General features: G+C 46.9%; 1 protein-coding gene across 4 annotated transcripts in view; it reads right to left on the reverse strand.

The window, feature by feature from the left end:
• The window catches only part of clxn (calaxin), an 88849-nt gene that overhangs the window by 32523 nt on the left and 36225 nt on the right, over positions 1-20101 (reverse strand). For 2 of the 4 annotated variants that reach the window (XM_072509285.1, XM_072509287.1), the window contains exons 3-6: positions 14472-14576; positions 14219-14370; positions 3276-3323; positions 3068-3172 (exon numbers count right to left, since the gene is read on the reverse strand). In XM_072509285.1, the coding sequence (XP_072365386.1) occupies positions 3068-3172; positions 3276-3323; positions 14219-14370; positions 14472-14576 (410 nt within the window). The remainder of the gene's footprint in view (positions 1-3067; positions 3173-3275; positions 3324-14218; positions 14371-14471; positions 14577-20101) is intronic. The other 2 variants (XM_072509286.1, XM_072509288.1) reach the window with 1 other exon arrangement.

Below are 20101 nucleotides of genomic sequence, written 5' to 3' on the forward strand. Positions count from 1 at the left end.
TGATGGCGAAATCTCCCCATTCCTATTGAACCCCACATGATCTTCAATCACCTTTGAGCAAAGGTTCGGGTCCGCCAGCAGCCTCACATCCAACCTCCACGCCGGCCTCTGTGCCAGTCCCTTCTCCAGGATCACATCCACCAAATGCGGAGCATGGTCCAGGATAAAAATTACTGAATATTACACTTTCTTCACTCCCGACAACAACATCTTCCCCATAATAAAAAAGTTGATCCTTGAATAAACATTATGCACTGGCGAAAAGAAAGAATACTCCCTTTCCCACAGATGCAGACGGGTTCTCCCCCCTCTCCCCTGCCCCCCCCCCCCCCTCCCCTCCCACACACTCCTCATTGACTGCCAACACCTTTGCCACCTCCCTTCTTCATAAACCCTTCGTTGTCTCAATTTGGAGCGAATGCACAAACCAACCTCTCCTCCAACACACCCGTTACTATAACGTACCCCCTGGTCAACCACCACATTCTCCATCTGAAACCTCACTCTCATACCCACCAGTATCACTACCCCCCCGGGCCCTACTATCAAAGCCCAAGTGGAACACCTGACTCACCCAGCCCTTCTGAACCCTCACCGTGTCCTTCATCTTCAAATGGGTCCCTTGCAGCAGCACCATGTCGGCTCTCAAGCTCTTCAAATGCGTGAAAACCCTTGCTCGCTTCACCAGTCCTCCGCGCGCCCCCCCCTCCCTCCCGGCAAACCCTTGCACGTTTCACGTTACCATACGGACCGGTGATCTCTCACCACCCCCACCCCTCCTGTCAATCATAATCACTGCTCCTGACCCCGCCTGGCCGGCAGGACCCAGCCCTGCCCTTAGTCACCGTCAGCCAATTACCCCTCCCTCCCTCCCCCTTCCCAAAACCCACCAACCATTTCCTCTTGAAACCACTTCTCCCTGCATCGTCCCCAACGCCCTACATTCACATTCCCCAGGCACATCAAAACTTATCCATACAGGTTCCAATACCACGGCCTCTTGCCTGACCTTGTTCCCGTTCACTAGCCAACTTACGTTTGCCAGGGAGTTGGTCCCTATCAGAATCCCTTGCTCCCACATACCCAATACCAAAAGGAAAACCAACATAAAGGCCCCTCCACATCCAGTCCTTCCACACGCCCCAACACAATTGACATCCAAACAAAGAAACAAATCCCAACATATTACCCCAAAGTCCCCAAATCATCCCCTCCTAAGTACAAGCTGAAAGAGAGAAAAAATATCAAAACAAAGTCCAAACTCAAAAGTCCCAGTCCTTCAGCCTTCACGAATGCCTCCACCTCCTCTATCATCTCAAAGTAGTAGTCTCTGCAGGTGTGAGTGACTCTCAGCTTCTCAGAGTAGACCACCCCAAACCGCACGTTGCTCTTATACAACATCGCCTTCTCCCTACCAAAACCCTCACGTCATCTTGCCAGCTCCGCCGTAAGACCCTGGTATATACGAATACCACTGCCTTCCACCTCACCTCTCGATTCAGATTTTCCCATCTCAGCACTTTCTCTTTCACCTGGTATCTATGAAAACAGACTATCACAGCTCTGGGTGGATCATTTGCCTTTGGTTTCAGCCAGAGCGACCAGTGAGCCCTGTCCAGCTAATAGAGGAAGGGGTCCTCCACTTCCACCAACAACTTGCTGAACAATGCTGTAAACATGTATGACTTTATGACTATCTCTGCAAAATACTCTATCGGCTTTCAGCCCCTTAGGGAATCCCACAATCCGCAGATTCTGCCTTTGTGACTTGTTCTCCAGGTCCTCCACTTTGGCTATCAACCTTTTGTTACTCTCCTCCACCCTCTGCAGCTCCTCACCCATCGAGGTGAACTGGTCGCTTTGCCGCAACAATGCCACCTCCACCCCCTTCAATACCTTTCCTTGCTCCCACACTGCTGTTGTGTCTTTCCCAAGGCAAGTATGTCATCCACCAACTTCTTGAGTGAGGCCATCATCTCCTCGGAATGCCTATCAAAATGCTTGGCAAACTGCCGCTAAATTCAACAGACATCACTTCAGCCAGCTTTTCCACTGTAATGGGCGCAGCCCCACCCAGCGAGCTTGCTCCCGTCATCTTTCCTCCCACCGCACTCCTCCCTGAACCCGAGCCCTCCAGCAGACCGTTGCTTGCACTTTTTCTCCCCGTATTCTTCTTCTGGTATTTTGATTAGTTGCCGCAACTTTTCAAAGGATCATTCATGTAAAATTTCCCCCAAATCTGTGCAATAGGGCCAAAAACCAAGCATTAGCAGGAGCCACCTAATGTGCGACCTCCGCCTACATGTCACCACCGGAAAACCCATAGATGCGCAGCTTTGAGTTACCATCTCATTTTTGTGGCAGTGCCACAGAGGATAGGTGGTACGCAGGAGATTTTCTTGCCCATGTTTGACCTGATGCTATGAGACTTCTTGGCGTCCAGAGTTAATGTTGAGAACTTCCAGGGCATCTCCCTCCAGATTGTATGCTACTGTGCTGCCACCTCTAGTGGGGCGGTCCTGTGGGTGTCCTAGTGTCTTGACTAGTCCAAGGCACAATTCCTTCAATTTTGGCACAAGCCCCATGATGTTAGAAAGGAGGGCTTTTCAAGGGCAACAGGGCTAGGTGTGCCATTGTCATTTCTGGTGCTTATCAACCACATTGCTGTGAGTCTGGAGTCCCATATAAATCAGACCAGGTAAGAATGGCAGATTTCCTAGTGAACAGCTGGGTTTTCATGACAATGATTTCATGGTTAATTCCAGATTTATTTAAAAAAAGAGATAACCAAACTCAAATTCCACCAGTTGCTATGGTGTGATTTGAACCCTGTGCCCAGAGCAATAGTCTGGACCTCTGGATAACTAGTCCAATTACATTTTCAATACACCATTGCCTCCCCATAGCAGGGAGGGGACTTATTTGTGCGTTGTTTATACACTAGTGTTGAATGGATTGATTATATTGTGCTATTTGCCCACATCCCAAAATAATGTTGAAAATGGAGTGATAATTCACTTTAAAAAACAATTTAGGTAAGATTCAATTTCATCTTCAAGCAACCTACCTTTGAATCTGGTAGGCAGGGTCCAAAAGCTTCCAACAAGAGGTTATCAACCTTTACTGCCTTCTCAAAGTCTGCATATGAAACTTTGTTATCATGATCGTAGTCCTAGTAATGAAAAGGACACATTTTGCAACAATAATTAATCATATAGAATTAGATCACATGGAGCAATTGAGTGGTACAGTAAATTACCACATTGTCCATTCACCTTTAGCACTCGATACCCTCTTCCAACACGCTTCCAAAAGTAACGGTCCTACAAAAGATTTATTTAGGCAGTTAAAAGCTCATTTTTAGTCAGTATGGGCTCATAATTCTGTTCAAGTTGTCAACCTCGCTTAAAAAGATCATAATGATAAATGTTGTGGGAACTGGAAATTCCCACAGTTGAGGAAAAATAACAGGAGCTTTACGAGGTAATTTGCTTTGCTATTCCTGATCGAGAAGTTCTTGTTGCTGATATTCAGGGGAAAACATCAGTATGGATTCTCCAAAGCGTTGGTGGAGGATTTGCAGAAACACTGGAAAAACCATGGGCAGGATGCTCCGCCTCGCCGCGCCACATTTCTGCCTCACCACGTCGGCGGGATTCTCCGTTACGCTGGCTGGTCAATGGGGTTTCCCATTGTGGGACAGCCCCACGCTGTCGGGAAACCCCCAGGAGTCCCATGGACGGGATTATCCGTTGGCTGACACCGGAATTAGGAAACGTGATTGGATGGAGAATCGGTTTTGAGGCCGAATTCGTGGCGGGTGCCGATTTCACGCCAAATCACAATTCTACAGTGCCTCGCTAGGGCGTCAATGCGTGCCACTCCGCATCTACAGTAGAAGCTGTTGGCATATCATTAGTGGGCCTGACCTCGTATTCTCCGGGGCCTCCGCGATTCTCCACTTGGTGTCTAACTTTCTATCCTTACGGACCCTAATGTTACTAGGTGGATTCCCAGATGGTACAGGAGGAGTGGAGGCGGCCTGCTGTGATCCGTGTCCTGCGACCTGGGTCCCCGTTGGATGCTGTCTTCTGGAGAAACCGGGCCTGGATGGGAATGGCTGCTACTCTGGTGTCCTAGGTGGCATGGTGCCACCCTGTTATGCCCATTGCCCACCAGACGCGCCAGGGATATTTGGTAGGGGGAGGAGTCCAAGATGCCGCAGTGTTGCCGCACCTCTTCAACGGGAGTCACCGGCATGGGCCCCATCAACTCCTCTCCCTTCGGGATGCCCGGTTGCCCCTGGGCTACTCCATGGGATGGGGGTGCGAGTGAAGCTAACCCCTGAGGTTACCCTGTAACCTGGCACTGACAGTCCTGGAGGTCCGCTGCCGTCTCAGCCAGGAACTGCATGCTCGCAGCCATGGAGAACAGGAAGTGGATCACCTCCATCTGGAATTATGCCACGATATGCTGACCTTCTGCGTCAGTGCCACATCAGCCAGTGATTGAACCATCTCCCTCTGGGACTCTCCACCTCCCACTGTGTCTGTGCCACGTCCACCGAGGCCCTCAGCCATGGCCCGCTATGACTGGGCCACGTTCAGAGCACTGCTGCCATGTCCAGGTGGCTCTGACACATGACTGCCTATAAGAGGGCAGCCCTGTAGTGGGCCTCGGCCACAGCCTGCACAGAATGCCCCGGGCCTTGGACATGCTGATCCATAGCGGAAACCCTCGCCCCCAAGGCCTCTACCGTGGATGCCACCCGTGTGGTATTGGCCTGGGTAGCAAGCATGCCTGGCACCACCTCCTGCTCCTGCACGCATTTGGATCCTCCAACTGCATCTGCAGGTGCTGGTTTCTCACGACAACCCCTCGTGTAATCCCTGGCTCTGCAACTGCATCTCCAGAAGCTCAAAACCTTTCTGTATGACAGCTAGTCCCAGGGGTCAGCCCTCCCTCCAAATGTCCGCCCCCTTGGGAATTCCTACCTCTACCTGATTTACCGGAGCATCTGTGTGGTTGGGTGGGTGGTGTGGCGGTGAGGGTGTTGTGGGGGTGCGGGTGGTGTGAGTGAGGGTGGGTGGTGTGGGAATGAGAGGGTGGTGTCCAGTCCTACCCCGTTGTCAACACTTACTCTCAGGAACGGAGAATTCCGCCACATATTTCTTCTGGCAAAGGTACACGAGAACCCCCATGAAAATGAACCCCTTATGTTTCTCAGAATGGTAATATATTTCATTCATCAGCATCGGCATTCTTCACCTTAATGAACAGCAAACATTTCGGAATAGGTTTGTGCTGGAAATATTACAATATTCCATACTATGCAGAAGTGTAGCTTTCAGAGTGGCACTGTCAAGGTGCCAGCTTGGCATTACCAAGGTGCCAAGCTGGCATGTTTTGTGCGCACGCAATTGAGCCGGGCATGGGTGTTGGGCAGTGCGTGGGGGGCCGGGGGAACCTTCCCATGTTGCGTTCGGGCTGTGGGCCTCCGAGATCGGGACGCGATTTTTAAATGGTGTTCCGATCTCTCACTACAACGGGATGTTCCGGCGAGCAGAGCTCTCCATTGTAAAAAACAGGGCTACGTGCGGCCTCGGCTGTGCGTTCCCCGTTTAGGCCCCTTTTTTAAAGCAAGTCGTGTTGAATAGCCACATGTTTCTCGGCACTGCAAGTGGTCAGGAAATACGCGACTAAAAAATACGCTCGCTCGAGAGCCTTTCCCTTTTGGGAAGATCGCCTTTGAATTATTTCAGCTGAACTCAGAAATCGGGCCACCATTTTGAATGGGTGCCCCGATCTCTAAGTGAGCTCCCACATCCATGGGAAATGTCACCTCCCCAAACGCACATGGGCACTGTCCCACACCCCCCAAATGAGGACACCCTGCCAGGGAGTCCCTGGAAGCCCCCACAATCCGCCTGACAGCAACCCCTCCCATGACCCCCACCCATCACACCCCACCTCCCAGTGGCTCCTACTTACCTGCCCTGCACAATCCCACACATCAAGCTCCCCCTCCACCCTCCTTTCATGGGCATAGTCCCCACGGGCCCTGACCCTTGGCAGCACCATCCTGACACCTGGGCACCCTTGCACTGCCACCTTGGCAGGTCTCCAGACAGCTTAGTAGTGCCACCTGGGCACCTTGGCAGTTCCAGGGTGTCAGTGCCAACGTGCCCACATTCCAAGGGGAGGGCCAGGGAGCCACCCTGCACTGACAATGAACACCCAGGGGTCTCCAATGGCCCGGGAGACACCCCCCCCCAGTGCTGTTCCACCTGGTCCACTTTCTTGTGGACCGGCACTGATTGTCGCCCGGCTGCAGCCTCCCTGGGGAGGCCGGAAAATCGAGGGAGGCCGGTGTATCCCCGGTAAGTAGGCCTTAAGTAGGTTTAAGACCTACTTCCGTGAGCACCGTTTGGTTCCACACCTTTTCGGCGGAGTTCTGATTCCGACACCTCTTGGGACTTGGGTGTGTCCCGCGGGAGGCTGCCAGGAGGTTGCCGGCTCTGACGGGATTATCTGGCTGCATTGTGCTCTCGCTCAAGTTCAACACGGCCAATGAATCGCGCCCTATATTTTGCTTTTACAGAATGAGGAAAAAAATATGGTGCATCTGAAACTGTCCCAAAATGAATGAAAAACAACAAATTAAATTTACATTGTGCATTTAACATTCTAATTCATCCCATAGCATTCATTGTTGCAGATTAGACCAAAGCAGATTTAGGAGAAGAGTACGGGTAGGAGATCCAACACCACCAAATGAATAGGTTTTAAGGAGACTCTTAGGAACACAGGAATTAGGAGTAGAAGTAGGCAATTCAGCCCTTTGAGCCTGCTCCGCCATTCAATCAGATCATGGCTGGTCTCTTCCCTGGTCTCAAATCCATATCCCCACCTGTTCCCATATCCCTTTAAAGCATTTTTTAAAATCAGATATATATCTATCTCCATCTTGAAACCATTTAATGATTCAGATTCCACCGCACTATGGGGCAGCGAGTTTCACAAATTCACCACCCTCCACAAGAAGTAGTTCCTCCTCATCTCAGTTCTCAATCTACTGCCTCTCAACCTATATCCATGACCTCTCATTCGAGATTGCCCCACAAGGGGGAACATTTGGTCGATGTTTACTTTATTAATCCCCTTTACTATTTTATGAGCTGGATTCTCCGCAGCCCTGCGCCAAAATCGCATTTGGTGGGGGGGGGGGGAAGAATCGACGTTTACGCCCGGATCGGGCCCGGCGCCACTCCCGCGATACTCCGGCCCCCGGAGAATCGCTCGTGCTCGAATCACGCGGCGCGGTTAGGGGGCTAGGGGGCCATTGCCAGAAGCCCTCCCAGGATACTCCAATTCCGACCGGCCGAATTCTCGATGCCGTGGTTCTAACCACGTCTGACCGGTCGGGACCCAGTCTGCGGCTGCCCTGGTGGGGGGCAGGGGGATCAAGCACTGGGGGATGGGGGGGGGGGGGGCCTTATGGCCGGCTGGGGCAGCGATTGGGCGGGTCATATGGAGCGGCGCGAAGTAAATCGGTGGGAGCTTGTTTGTTGGTCCAGGTCTGCCAGCTGAGTCCGCCATCGTGTTCGGCGCGGCTGCTGGAGACTACCGCCGTGCGCATGCGTGGACTCGGAACCGGAAGTGTGGGGGCCCATATAAGCAGCCAAAGCTGCATGAAGCTCCCCGGGACCCTGCCAGCCCCCTGCAGGTAAGCAAATTGTTCTTTATTTTTTTAGAAAAGTCTGGAGTGAAACGCCAGCGTTTTTACACCGGCGTGTAAACCTTTTAAAAACAAACATTAAATATCTTACCACCCATTACTTCAAAGATAACCCCAAAAGACTACAACACTCAATAATCCTTCAAACTGTTCCTTTAAACATCCAAAAGACTTCAAACCTTCAAAAATAAGAACACATTAGGTTACATTCAATATATTTATACTCTTTGGATTGCAGAAATCAACAGACCAGCTCTGTGTTTCTTCCTGCAGCTCTCAGAAAAACACACAGACACTCCCAGCTGCCTTCTCAAACTGAAACTCAAAAAAGCAGAAGTGAGCTCAGCTCCCCCCACCCTCTGACATCACTTCAGTAATATAATCAGCTCCATTTCTTAAAGGTACTCTCACATGACAGCACACACAAAAAAAGTTGAAAAGATTGAGTGTGTGAGCAAACGTATAGGACTGGAGGTTTCAAAGATAAGGAAAGCTATGAATTTGAAAAGGAGGATACAGAAATGGATGAAGAAAGCCATTCAGAGCCAAAGACTTAGGTCAATGGGATAGGTGAAGGAGATTTTGTCGTAACAAGGTGGAGTGGTGGAGCTCAGGTGAGCTGGAAATCATGCAGAGTAGAGCTTCAAAGACCAGCAAGGTCGAGTATGGAGGTAACAAAGATATGGATGGAGTTTCAGGTTGAAATGAGATGGTAATCATAGACATAGAATTTACAGTGCAGAAGGCCATTCGGCCCATCGAGTCTGCACCGGCTCTTAGAAAGAGCACCTTACCCAAGGTCCACACCTTCGCCCTCTCCCCATAACCCAGTAACCCCACCCAACACTAAGGGCAATTTTGGACACTAAGGGCAATTTAGCATGGCCAATCCACCTAACCTGCACATCTTTGGACTGTGGGAGCAAACTGGAGCACCCGAAGGAAACCCACGCACACACGGGGAGAATGTGCAGGCTCCGCATAGACAGTGACCCAAGCCTGGAATCAAACCTGGGTCCCTGGAGCTGTGAAGTAGTTGTGCTATCCACAATGCTACCCTTTTGATACTTTTGATACCTTAATGGTTTGAACAGAACTGTTAAAATTTGTAGGTGGAATTTTCCAAAGATTGCACGGGCGCAAAAGCTGCCCCAAATAGAGAAAGACAATGGCCAGGATTCTCAGTTCCGGAGTCTAAGTGCTCCTGCCAACAGAGAATTGGGACTGGTCTCCGATGGCGCTAGGAGCACCGCTGACATGCCATTCTATGGCACTTGGAAAACACTTTTCAGGAAATCGGATTCTCCATGCCATTCCATGGTGGCACGCCAGGATCCATGCTGCAACTGAGAGGGGTGGAACCTGATCTCTCGGACAGATCCCGCATCTCTGAGATTGGAGTGCCATTTTTAAAGGGTGCACAAATCTCCATTAGCTACTGCAGCTGCCCACCCCACCCCGGATTGCAGGCAGGACACCACACCAGCCTAATCGTAGGCAAGGCGCCCCTCCCTTAAAACCCACTTTCAACCCCCCCTCCCCCCCAGGCCCTTCATTCAACCAACCCTCACCCCCCCAGAGCCCCCCCCCCTCTTCAGTCGTTCCCCTCTCACCCCCCTCCCCTTCAGGTCCTGCTGGAACTTCAAAGTGCTGAATCAGATTGTTTATTTTGCTTCATATAAAGTAAAGGTGCAACCCTCACAGCTGTTTCTTCCTCCAGAACAAAGAGGCGCACTCACAGAAAAATGCAGTTAGAGAAACAGCTGCTACCCTGACTTAATGGATCCCTGCAGAGCTTTAAAAATAAACAAACAATCTGATTAATCGCTTTGAAGTTCCAGCGAGCTGTCAATCACTATGCTTCTAAGAGACAATGGAGGGTGATTTTCAGTGTAAACAATCCAGCTCAAAGCATTAAGCCTCCTAGCCATACACATCACCTTCAATATTTCAAAAGGTAATTAAATTGACCGAGTGAAAATCACTTCAAAGGTTTCCTCCACTTTAAAGGTATAGCCTTCACCTTCATCTCTTAGACCTTTAAACTTGGCATACTAACAAACATTTTAACAGGTTTAGGGGTGCATATGATGACATTTTCACTTTATTATTAGGGGGGGGGGAGGTTTATGAGTGATTGTCTAAATGGTATGAGGGTACAGATGAGCACATTTTCACTTTATTACGGGAAAACATTAAGTATTACATACTGACTAACTGTTTAATGGGTTTAATGCTGCAGATGAGGTGAGCAGCCAAAGGAGCCCCATCTCAAGGAAGACTCCCAACCTGAGCCCCACCACCCAACACAAGCTCCCCTGACCCCACCTCCCAGGAAGGATCCCCTTTAGCAATCTGGCAGCAATTGTTGGGAGGGTACTTACTACCTTGTCACGCCTCAGGCTGCAAGTTGCCAGGTCAACCCCCCTCAATGCTTGCACCAATTCACGCAAGCGGGACTCTCGGCTGGGGGGACAGATCATACCACCTGGCTTGTGAATAGTGTGTCCTGCCCGCCAATGACATGGGAAATAGCTCCAATGAGTTACATTATGAAAGGAACTTTGATATTGTTAAGGGCATACAAACATAAAATGAGAAGCTTAACAACCAGCAGTTTATCAACTAATTTCTTTCACAGAACATCTCTAATTCATTCTAATCCAACCTATTCCTCTCATAAGGCTGGTTCTCAGGAGAGGGGGAAGACAATGGGCTGAATTTTACCTGATGAAAGATTACAGTCTGCCTTTCTGCTACCTCTACCCCCATTTCCCTTAGCAGTCTGGAATGCAAGCTTTCCGGACCAGATGACTTATTTTTCCGACGTACAGGGAGCCTTTCCAATAACTCCTCCTTTCAATTTTCCTACCATTATCTCCACTTCTACTGATCCTTTGTTAAATTCTACTTCCTTTGAACGTTTAAGTATTCTAACATTGCCCTGTACCTGTAAACATATATCACCTACTTTGCCCATAATAGGACCTGCTCCACCTCTTATGATCATATAAATTAGGAGCAGCAGACCACTAGGCCCCTAGAGCCTGCACTGCCATTCAATAAGATCATGGCTGATCTGATTGTAACTCCTGCCTAGCCCTGATAACCTTTCACCCCCTTGCTCATCAAGATTTATCTACCTCTGCCTTAAAAATATTCACTCTGCTTCCAATGCCTTTTGAGAAAGAGAGTTCCTCATCTAAACCTCATCTTCAGAAGGCCAAAGACCTGCTTGGGGTAGTCAGGTAATAAAGGTTACATGTGCGATCTTCCTGCGTGTTTGGGTTGCAAAGAGGGTTCAGATGACATATCTTTATTGGGTAAAAGCCAATTGGGTACTCTTGTCCTCCAATAATCCAACCACAAAGGCTTTCAGACTGCCCGAATATGCAAACTACTTGGGTCTGTCTAAGGAGGGAGGAGTCATGACAGCTTTCCAGAAACCCCACATGATCCACTTACAGCAGTCACAGACAAGTTGAATATTGAGGGATTGCAACCTTTCTCTGTTCACAAAGGTACTGGGCTGCTCTGAGGGAGCCTTGACAGTTTCTTGAGCACAGCCAAGGGACCCATGTACCTGGGAATTCCAGCCATGGCCCTAAAGCCAACTGTCTTCTCGGCCTGAATGGTCATAAATGACATATTGTCTAATGCAACAGTACGTGTCATCCATGGCCTTCATTATACAGTGTTGGGTCCTTGACTGAGAAATGGCACATTAATTTCCAGATAATCCCTGGAACAAACCAGAGGCAAATACATTGAATGCCAATATCACCTTTAGGCAATAGGCACTGGGTATCTCCCACTTTTCAATGGCATTGACTCCTGCTCTCAGCATAACATACAGCTCCTTCACCAGCTGCCTGGAGAGATGCAGTCTTCATAAGATACTGATGCTCGAATATTTCCATGAAGTTGAACCTTTGATGGGACCCTTAGATTGGGGAGTGTCTTCTGTGATAATAAGGTTGACCCTTCTGCATCCTCCTCACCCATGTGCAATGGCTTCCAAGCCAGCTTGGTCTCTCTTGGCTTCAGCACAGCCGCTTGATGTGGCTACATCCCCAATGACTGTCACTCTCCTAATCACTGGAAGAGGCAAAATTTGAACGCATAAACCCCCAAAGCCAAATGTGATGAGTTGCTTGAGAACCTTGCATTGCCTTCCAGTGGCTGCTGTTTGACCTGTCCTTCCACAAAAATCACTTAAGCTTGGAATTGCTCTTTCCAGTGCCATCAGTCTCGATAGCCCGTGCACCTTCAACTCACTGCCTAAAAGGGTGGTGAATGCAGAGACACTCATAAAATTCAAGAAGTATTTAGATGTGCACTTGCAATGACAAGGCAGACAAGGCATATGGGCCAAAGTGCTGGAAAATGTGATTAGAATACTTAGGTGGTTGTTTTTGACCGGCACACACACGATGGGCCGAAGGGCCTTGTCTATGCTGTAGATCTCTATGGCTCAATAAACAGCCTGCTTGTCTCAACAGAAATCTCCAAACAAAATCTCCACTACTAAATTGCCACTCAAATCTCATCCCCTTATGCTGAAGATCTGAGAAACACGTGCTCCATTCACAAAATTGAAAAAAAGCTTGCAAACTCCCAGACAATTGGCTACTTATCAACCTCAGCTAGCCGCCGACTTGTTGCGGCACTCACATTCCATAAAATTGATTAATGGCAGAATTATGCCTGGGGAGTCATTCTGAAGCTATCCTACAACCAGCACTCCTTCAACCCACATGCTCCTGCTGCCATCAGGCTGGTAAAAAATTGACCAACATTTCTGCCCCCAAGTCTTCAGGACATCTAGATGTGCTTCTCTCCTACATCATTAAGTTGTGCTCAGCTGCTTCACTTGAACACAACATTTTCAAGATAAGAAACCTTAAGAAATATCATGTTCCTCATATTTAACCAGTGCTACTTTTGCATGTTCTTGTAACTCCATTTTGTTAATCCAACTCTATTTTAAAAGGGAAATTAATCAACATTGCAACAATATCCATTAATCTTTGATGGAGAACTATCCTTTCAATCTCAGTTTGCTTGAGATTTGTTAATTCTGTACTAATCTTCTAGTTCAGTAAGCTCACATCAAATAACTTTACAACTAAACTATCAATTTATCTCACGTTTTGAAAAGAATCCTTCAATTCAACTGTTTAATAAAATAAATATGTTTTTAATCAGTCTCTTTTCAAAGCTGAATCTGAAGTGTCGGACTCATATTGTTCTTCCCATGGCTAAGTCTTGTGTCAGAGTTGTAGGTTCAAATCCCATTCTGTGACTTGAGCATGGATATCTAGGCTGAGGGAGTGTTGCACTGCCAATGCTACGTTTCAAATAAGGCATTAAACGGGGGCCTAGTCATGTGGATGTAAAAGATCCAATCGTGTTATTTTGGGAACGAGCAGGGCAATTACCCCTGTGTCTTGGCCAATATTTACCCCTCAATCGTCATCGTAAAATCAGATTATCTACTCATCGTCACACTACTGTTTGTGGGAAATATCTGCTGCAAATTGGCTGCCTTGTTTTCTACATTACCACAATTACTACATTTCAAAAGCCTTTCAATTTCAAAAGAAATTAGCCGTAAAATGCTTTGAAATGCTATATAAATGCAAGTACTTTTCACGTCATGATTTCCACTTCAGGGTATGGTTAGCACATCTGCAAACAATGTAGCCTTCCCAGTATAATCTATAAAAGGTTAATCTGTCAAGGTTACTTTTTTAAATAAATTTAGAGTACCCAATTCATTTTTTCCAATTAAGGGGCAATTTAGCGTGGCCAATCCACCTAGCCTGCACATCTTTGGGTTGTGGGGCGAGACCCACGCAAACATGGGGAGAATGTGCAAACTTCACACGGACAGTGACCCAGAGCCGCGAGCAAACCTGGGACCTTGACGCCGTGAGGCAGCAGGGCTAATCCACTGCACCACCATGCTGCCCTGTCAAAGTTACTTTTGCCTTGCCACCAAATGTTCCACAGATACATACCCACTTCTTGAAGAACTTTTTTGATAAGAGTCTTAAATTGATGGAAGGGCAAACAACAGAAATGTAATTAATTGTTTTGAGATGTTTTGAGAAACATAATTTTCTTAACAAACAAACATGAAACTAAATTATCTTCATTTTCCTTTGTGAGGAAATGAAAATATTTCCCATGTTGTGGGGTCTTCATTTTCCTCATGAGAATTCCCTACACTTTTCAGGAGTGGACCACTTTACAGAAAATCACAAAACCAGGACCTCCCTTTGTTTTTCAACATGTCGTCTGTATGATCTTTCTCATTAATGGATATTGTTCATTTTTGTCAAAAAGACATGAGCATTCCCTATTTGCATTCCCTAACCTGAGGAACAGCTGAATATAAGTGTATTGTGCAGAGGTTGCTCTTTAGTAAACAAAATCCTAGAAGAACATGTCTGATTCTTCATGCAGTTTTCTCACCATCTTTTTCAGTGCTATCTCTACCAAGTCTTTAACTCCCTCATCAGGATCTTCTTCTGTTGGTTGTTTGATTAGGCTGCTTTTGAGCATATGAAACATCTCCTCTCGAGAAATGAACCCATCTCCATTCAGATCAAAAACGTCAAAACAGACTGGATCAAAATAAATCAAGAAATAACTTTTAGTTTATAAATTTTCATCCAAATATTTACATATATTTTACATAATTCAATAAATGTATATATAATCCTACATTTAATCTTTTCATCCAAAGTCCCACGGAGGAATATTGATAGTCCTTCAACCCATTCCTTCATGTTGACATAGCTATCGTTGTCTTTGTCAAATGCACGAAAGACTGAAAAAAAAAAATGAACTCAGTTATATACTAAAGGTTTTTCAGTCTATCCTAAAGGCCTGATGGGGTTTACCACCGAAAGGAAGGTCAGCTAAAGAGTTTAAAATTTGCAAGGGTTACAAGCCAATTATTGTATTCATAAAATACATAAGAGTTGATAAACTAACCCTGACATAATGAATCAAGAACAGAATGAACATTAAATTAGAAACTACCAGTAAGTCCTGGCCTCCTCTCCACTAGCAATTATGAGAAAAAGGTAAGAGAAAAAGGACTGCTGCTAAAACTCTGAAACAGATAAATATATTTCTACTACTTTTAATCGGGGATAATCTGATGGTCATGCCAAAAAGTGTCAACCAAGCCTTTGCAACATTCTACACCTGTATACCTCCGAGCCACCCCAAGGGGAATTGGGGATGAAGCAGTTCCTCGACGGACTGGGCATGCCAGTTGTGGAGAGAGAAATGAGGCGGGGTCTGGAAGCACCATTAGAACTGGGAGATGTCATGGAAAGTATCAACTACATGTAGGCGGGAAAGGCTCTGGGGCCAGATGAATTCCTGGCAGACTTCTACAAAGAATTTGTACCAGCACTGATCCTGCACCTGCGGAGGATGTTCGCAGACTCGCTAGTAAGGGTCACTCTGCCACCAACACTGGCACCAGCCTCAATATCGCTGATATCCAAAAAGGACAAAGACCCAACTGAGTGTGGGTCCTACAAGCCCATCCCATTACTCAACGTAGACGCAAAGATCCTGGCAAAGGCCCTGGTGAGGCGGCCGGAGAGCTGTATGCCAGAGGCAGTCGCGGAAGAACAGATGGCTTTGTCAAGGGCAGGCAGCTGACATCGAGCATCAGGCGCCTGCTGAACATGATAATGACCCCATCGTGTGCTATGTTTAGCGGCTGTTGTATAAAGAGTCAACGGTTCTGCTCCTTTTCCACAAATACCTTTAATTTACTTCAACAGACTCTGAACAAAACTCTAACATCACATCATCTGCCACAAAGGCCACCTGAAGCCCCTTTACATATCAGTGTCAATTATTGGATACTTAACATAAATGAGACAAGTAATTGGAATGTCTCTTAACCCATTACTTAACAGTCTCCCCTTCCTTGGAGAAAAAAATGAGGTGAAAACAAAATTACAAGAAACTCAAAAACACACACGCAATTTCCCCCCTTCCTTTTTTTTTATTTTTGGAAGAAATAAAAGTCACAGAAAAACAGGCGTCCTTCACAAACAATATCCAAAAGTGTCTATGAGCTAGCCCCTCTTTTTGTAAAACAGTCTGACAATTGATAGCTACTGTCAACCCATTTAATTTTTGCTATTTCCCCTCTGTCCAACATCTGCTTTAAACTTGCGATGTCTATCCTTAACCTTTTCTCATTGACAATTTTTGGAGAATGCACATTTTCCCACAGGGATTTATTGTCAATGTGACAGTCAATAGGTATATTACCCAAATCCCAAAATTTCTGTCAATATCTGAGATATATAAAAGGCCATATCCACCGCCTCTACAAAGCTCAACGTCTCAGTAGCCAAAGTGCTTTTGACCACTCTCCTTATTTTCTTTGTTTCCCACACAAGAAGGCAACATTTACCATTGTTCCCCAAAAGGAAAATTATAAAACCTCCTGCGCTTGAAACCCCATCACATAAATTTGCATAGGATGCATCACTATAAACTGTGAGTTTCAAGTGCCTACGGTCCCCTAAAACTGGGAACCTCAAAACACCTTCCTGCATTTTTAGTTTGGCCAACGCTTTATTTGCTCTGATTATGTCTTCCACTTTGGGATCATTCATTTTTGTACTCAACTCTAAGACATCAAAACTCATGTCCGGTCTAGATTGTCTACCTACCAATTCAGTTGCCCAATTAAACTTCGCAGCTGTTCTTTTTCAATCTTTGAAACAATTGCGTCTTTTTGTGAAACCCGGCCATGGCTAATTGCTATTGGGCTGATGCTTTCCAAATAAGATTGCTGACGTAAAGTTGCCCCTAACTTAATCTGTCCGATTTCCAGTCCAATATATTTAAATGCACCGGAAGCCTGACTTCCAACCCCGAATTCTTTCCCCAAACCAGAGATTACAATAGCTTCAAAATCACTAGTCCCACCCCACAAAAAATTATCGGCATGCATCATAAAGATGCCAGAAAGATTTCCTTTATAGTGCCAGTAAAACATTGCCGGATCTGCTTTCAACTGACAACAGCCTAACTTTAACAAAACTGACCTTACAGAAAATTACCAGACTCTAGACGCATCATTTAATCCATATACACATTTTTTCAACTTCCAGAGTACCCCTTCTGTGGTAGCTGCCTCTTTAGGAGGACGGAGAAAAATGTCTCTCTGGAGCTGATGCCCCTGCAAGAAGGCAGCTTTTATACCTATAGATTTGCATTCCCATGCCTTTGTGGCTAATAGAGCCAAGAAGATCTTTAAAATACCCTTTTCTGCCGTAGGTGAATCTACCCTTAAATCCTGATCTTCTAAGTTTTCTTCAAATCCCCTCGCCACAAGCCTGGCCTTTGCCTTATAAGTTCCACCCGGAAGAATCTTTTCCGTGCAAATCCATCTGTGGGATAGAGCACTTTGTCCCCGATCCGGTACTTCCGTGTATACCCCAAATTCACTCCAACTATGCAGTTCTTGCTGTTTGACAACTTTGATAACTTTTTCATCTAACTTATTGGAAGCCTCCAAAATCTCACATGCATGTGGGCTTCTACTCCTATTAGTATTTGTAGTCTTACTCATGTTCCGAGACCTTGATAAACTACGACCCCTCTCCCGCCTGGTATCTCGTTCTGTATTGCTACTGCTTGATCTTTCCCTTCTGCTATGTCCTTTCAATAATTCTCGACCTTTTCCTGCAGACCTGTTCACTATCCGAAGTACTATCTGAACTGGCACTATGTTTCTGTGCCATCGGTTTTTGAACTTTGTGTTCCCAATCCATTGTCTTGACTCCCTCCCTTGAATGCTGTACATTCAACCAATGTTTATACTTTCCAGTGGCCTTCCCTGCTCTACTGATAACAGTTGCATCCTGACATTGATTAGACCCTTCAGGCAAGTATGTCACTTTTGTACCAACATTTGGCAGTTGTCCTTTCGGAAAAATGGCCTGTTCTAAATCATCAGAAGTGTTCTACAGAAACCCTGTCTATATCAGTTAACTGGTCCTCACAGTTTTGTAACACGTGCGTACCAGATGACCCTGGTTCCTCATCATGTCTGTCTGCTGTCTAATTTTGAAAATTTGTAATCCATTATCATTGATGAATGTACCCTGACAGTTTGATTGCCATGTTGCAAAATAATTGTTTTGCCATCTATGCCTATGATCTTCGCTGGGCCTTTCCATTCATTAAAATTGTCTCTCTTATAGTATACTATGTCTCCTTGCTGAAAAACGGTATTTGATGGCTGTAAATTATGCCTCAAAGCTCTGCGAATTCTTTCAGAGACTTCTGCTTCCAAAAAATGCTTTTCTATTGTTAGGTAATGCATTTAAATGCTCAGCAAAGGCAGAGCTATTTGCAGTCCCTTCCCAAGCTGGAGGCTGGTCATCCAAAATGGACAGAATTTTAGGACTTCTACCAAACACTAATTGATCGGGACTATAGCTCCCAACCATCTGCAATGAATTCTTTGCATGTATCGCCCATGCTAAAGGTGAATTTAGCTTGCAGTTTGGTCTATCTGCCAAAATTTTCCAGAGCACGTCATCTATTACCGCATGGTTTCTTTCACACACACCATTACTAAATGGGCTTTCTGCAGCTGTATTCAGAACTGTGATATTCATGTTTTCACACAGATCCCTAAACTCATCATTGGCAAATTCTCCCCCATTGTCCGTAAGGAATTTTGCCGGTGGGCCCATTCCAGTCCCTCTCCATTTTTCCACGATTTGATGCAGAATTACTCTCTTTTCTTTACTTCGTACAATCGTTGATTGACTAAATCTGGTTGCTAAATCTACAAAATGCAAAATAAATATATTATTGGCTTTATCCCAGATCTTAAGGTCCATGGTCACAATGTCGTTAAAATCCATGGCCAAAGGTAGGGTTACTATCGGTCGTGCTGGTGTCCTTCTGTAGATTATCATAGAATTTACAGTGCAGAAGGAGGCCATTCTGCCCATCGAGTCTGCACTGGTTCTTGGAAACATGTGAACATGGTTCGCTGGTCCTCCCGCGCATCTAGCGCACTTGTCTTCTACCCCAAAGAATTTGCTCATCCGAGCTACCGTCATGTGGGCCCGGTGAACAACCTTAAATTGAATCAGGCCGAGCCTGGCACCTGTTGCGGATGAGTTTACCCTACTCAGAGTTTCCGCCCATAGCCCGTACTCCATCTCCCCGCCAAACTCCTCCTCCCATTTGAGTTTCAGTTCCTCCGTCTGGGACTCTTCCCCCTTCATGAGCACCTTGTAGATATCTGAGACTCTACCCTCTCCTCCTTCTCCTCTAGATTCTGTCCTGGATCCCGATTGGCGGGAGGCGTGGAAAGGATGGGACCTTTCTGCGTACAAAGTCCCGTATCTGTAAGTACCTAAAGTCACTTCCCCTTACCAGCCCAAATTTCTCCTCCAAGCCCCTCAAACTCGCAAAACTCCCCTCCAGGAACATATCGCCCACCCTCCCCAACCCTGCCCGCCGCCATGTTCGAAACCCTCCATCCATGTTCCCGGGGGCGAATCGATGGTTATCACATATTGGAGCCTAGACAGACGCACCTCCCCCTCCCCACCCCACATGCCTCCTCCACTGGCCCCATATCCACAGGGCCGCCCCCACTACCGGGCTGGTGGAGTACCTGTCCGGCGACAGCGGTAGGGGAGCCGTGACCAGGGCTGCCAAACTGGTGCCCCTGCACGAAGCCGCCTCCACTCGCTCCCAGATAGACCCCGTACCCACCATCCACTTCCTTATCATGGCTATGTTAGCTGCCCAGTAGTAGTTGATCAGACTCGGCAATGCCAGTGCCCCCTCGCTACGGCTCCTTTCAAGCATCGCCCTCTTCACCCGTGGGGTTTCCCGCCCAGACAAAGCTCATGATGATTTTGCCAGTCCTTTTGAAGAAGGGCCGTGGGATAAGGGAGGCACTGGAAGATGAACAGAAATCTAGGGAGGATTGTCATCTTTACAGTCTGCACCCTCCCCGCCAGTGACAGCGGGAGTGCATCCCATCTCCGAAACTCCCTCTTCATTTGTTCCACCACCCTAGTCAAATTTAACTTATGCAACCTGCCCCAGTCTCGTGCCACCCTATCCCCAAGTACCAGAAACATTCCTCCATCAGCCTAAATGGCAGCTCCTTCAGTCTATTCTCCTGGCCCCTTGCCTGCACCAGAAACATCTCACTCTTGGCCATATTTAATTTGTACCCTGAAAACCGGCCGAACTTCCTCAATGTTTCCAGTATATTTTCCATCCCGACCAGTGGGTCTGACACGTACAGGAGCAGGTCGTCCGCATAGAGAG

This window comes from Scyliorhinus torazame, chromosome 6 (assembly GCF_047496885.1).
Source record: "Scyliorhinus torazame isolate Kashiwa2021f chromosome 6, sScyTor2.1, whole genome shotgun sequence".
Lineage (NCBI taxonomy): Eukaryota > Metazoa > Chordata > Chondrichthyes > Carcharhiniformes > Scyliorhinidae > Scyliorhinus > Scyliorhinus torazame.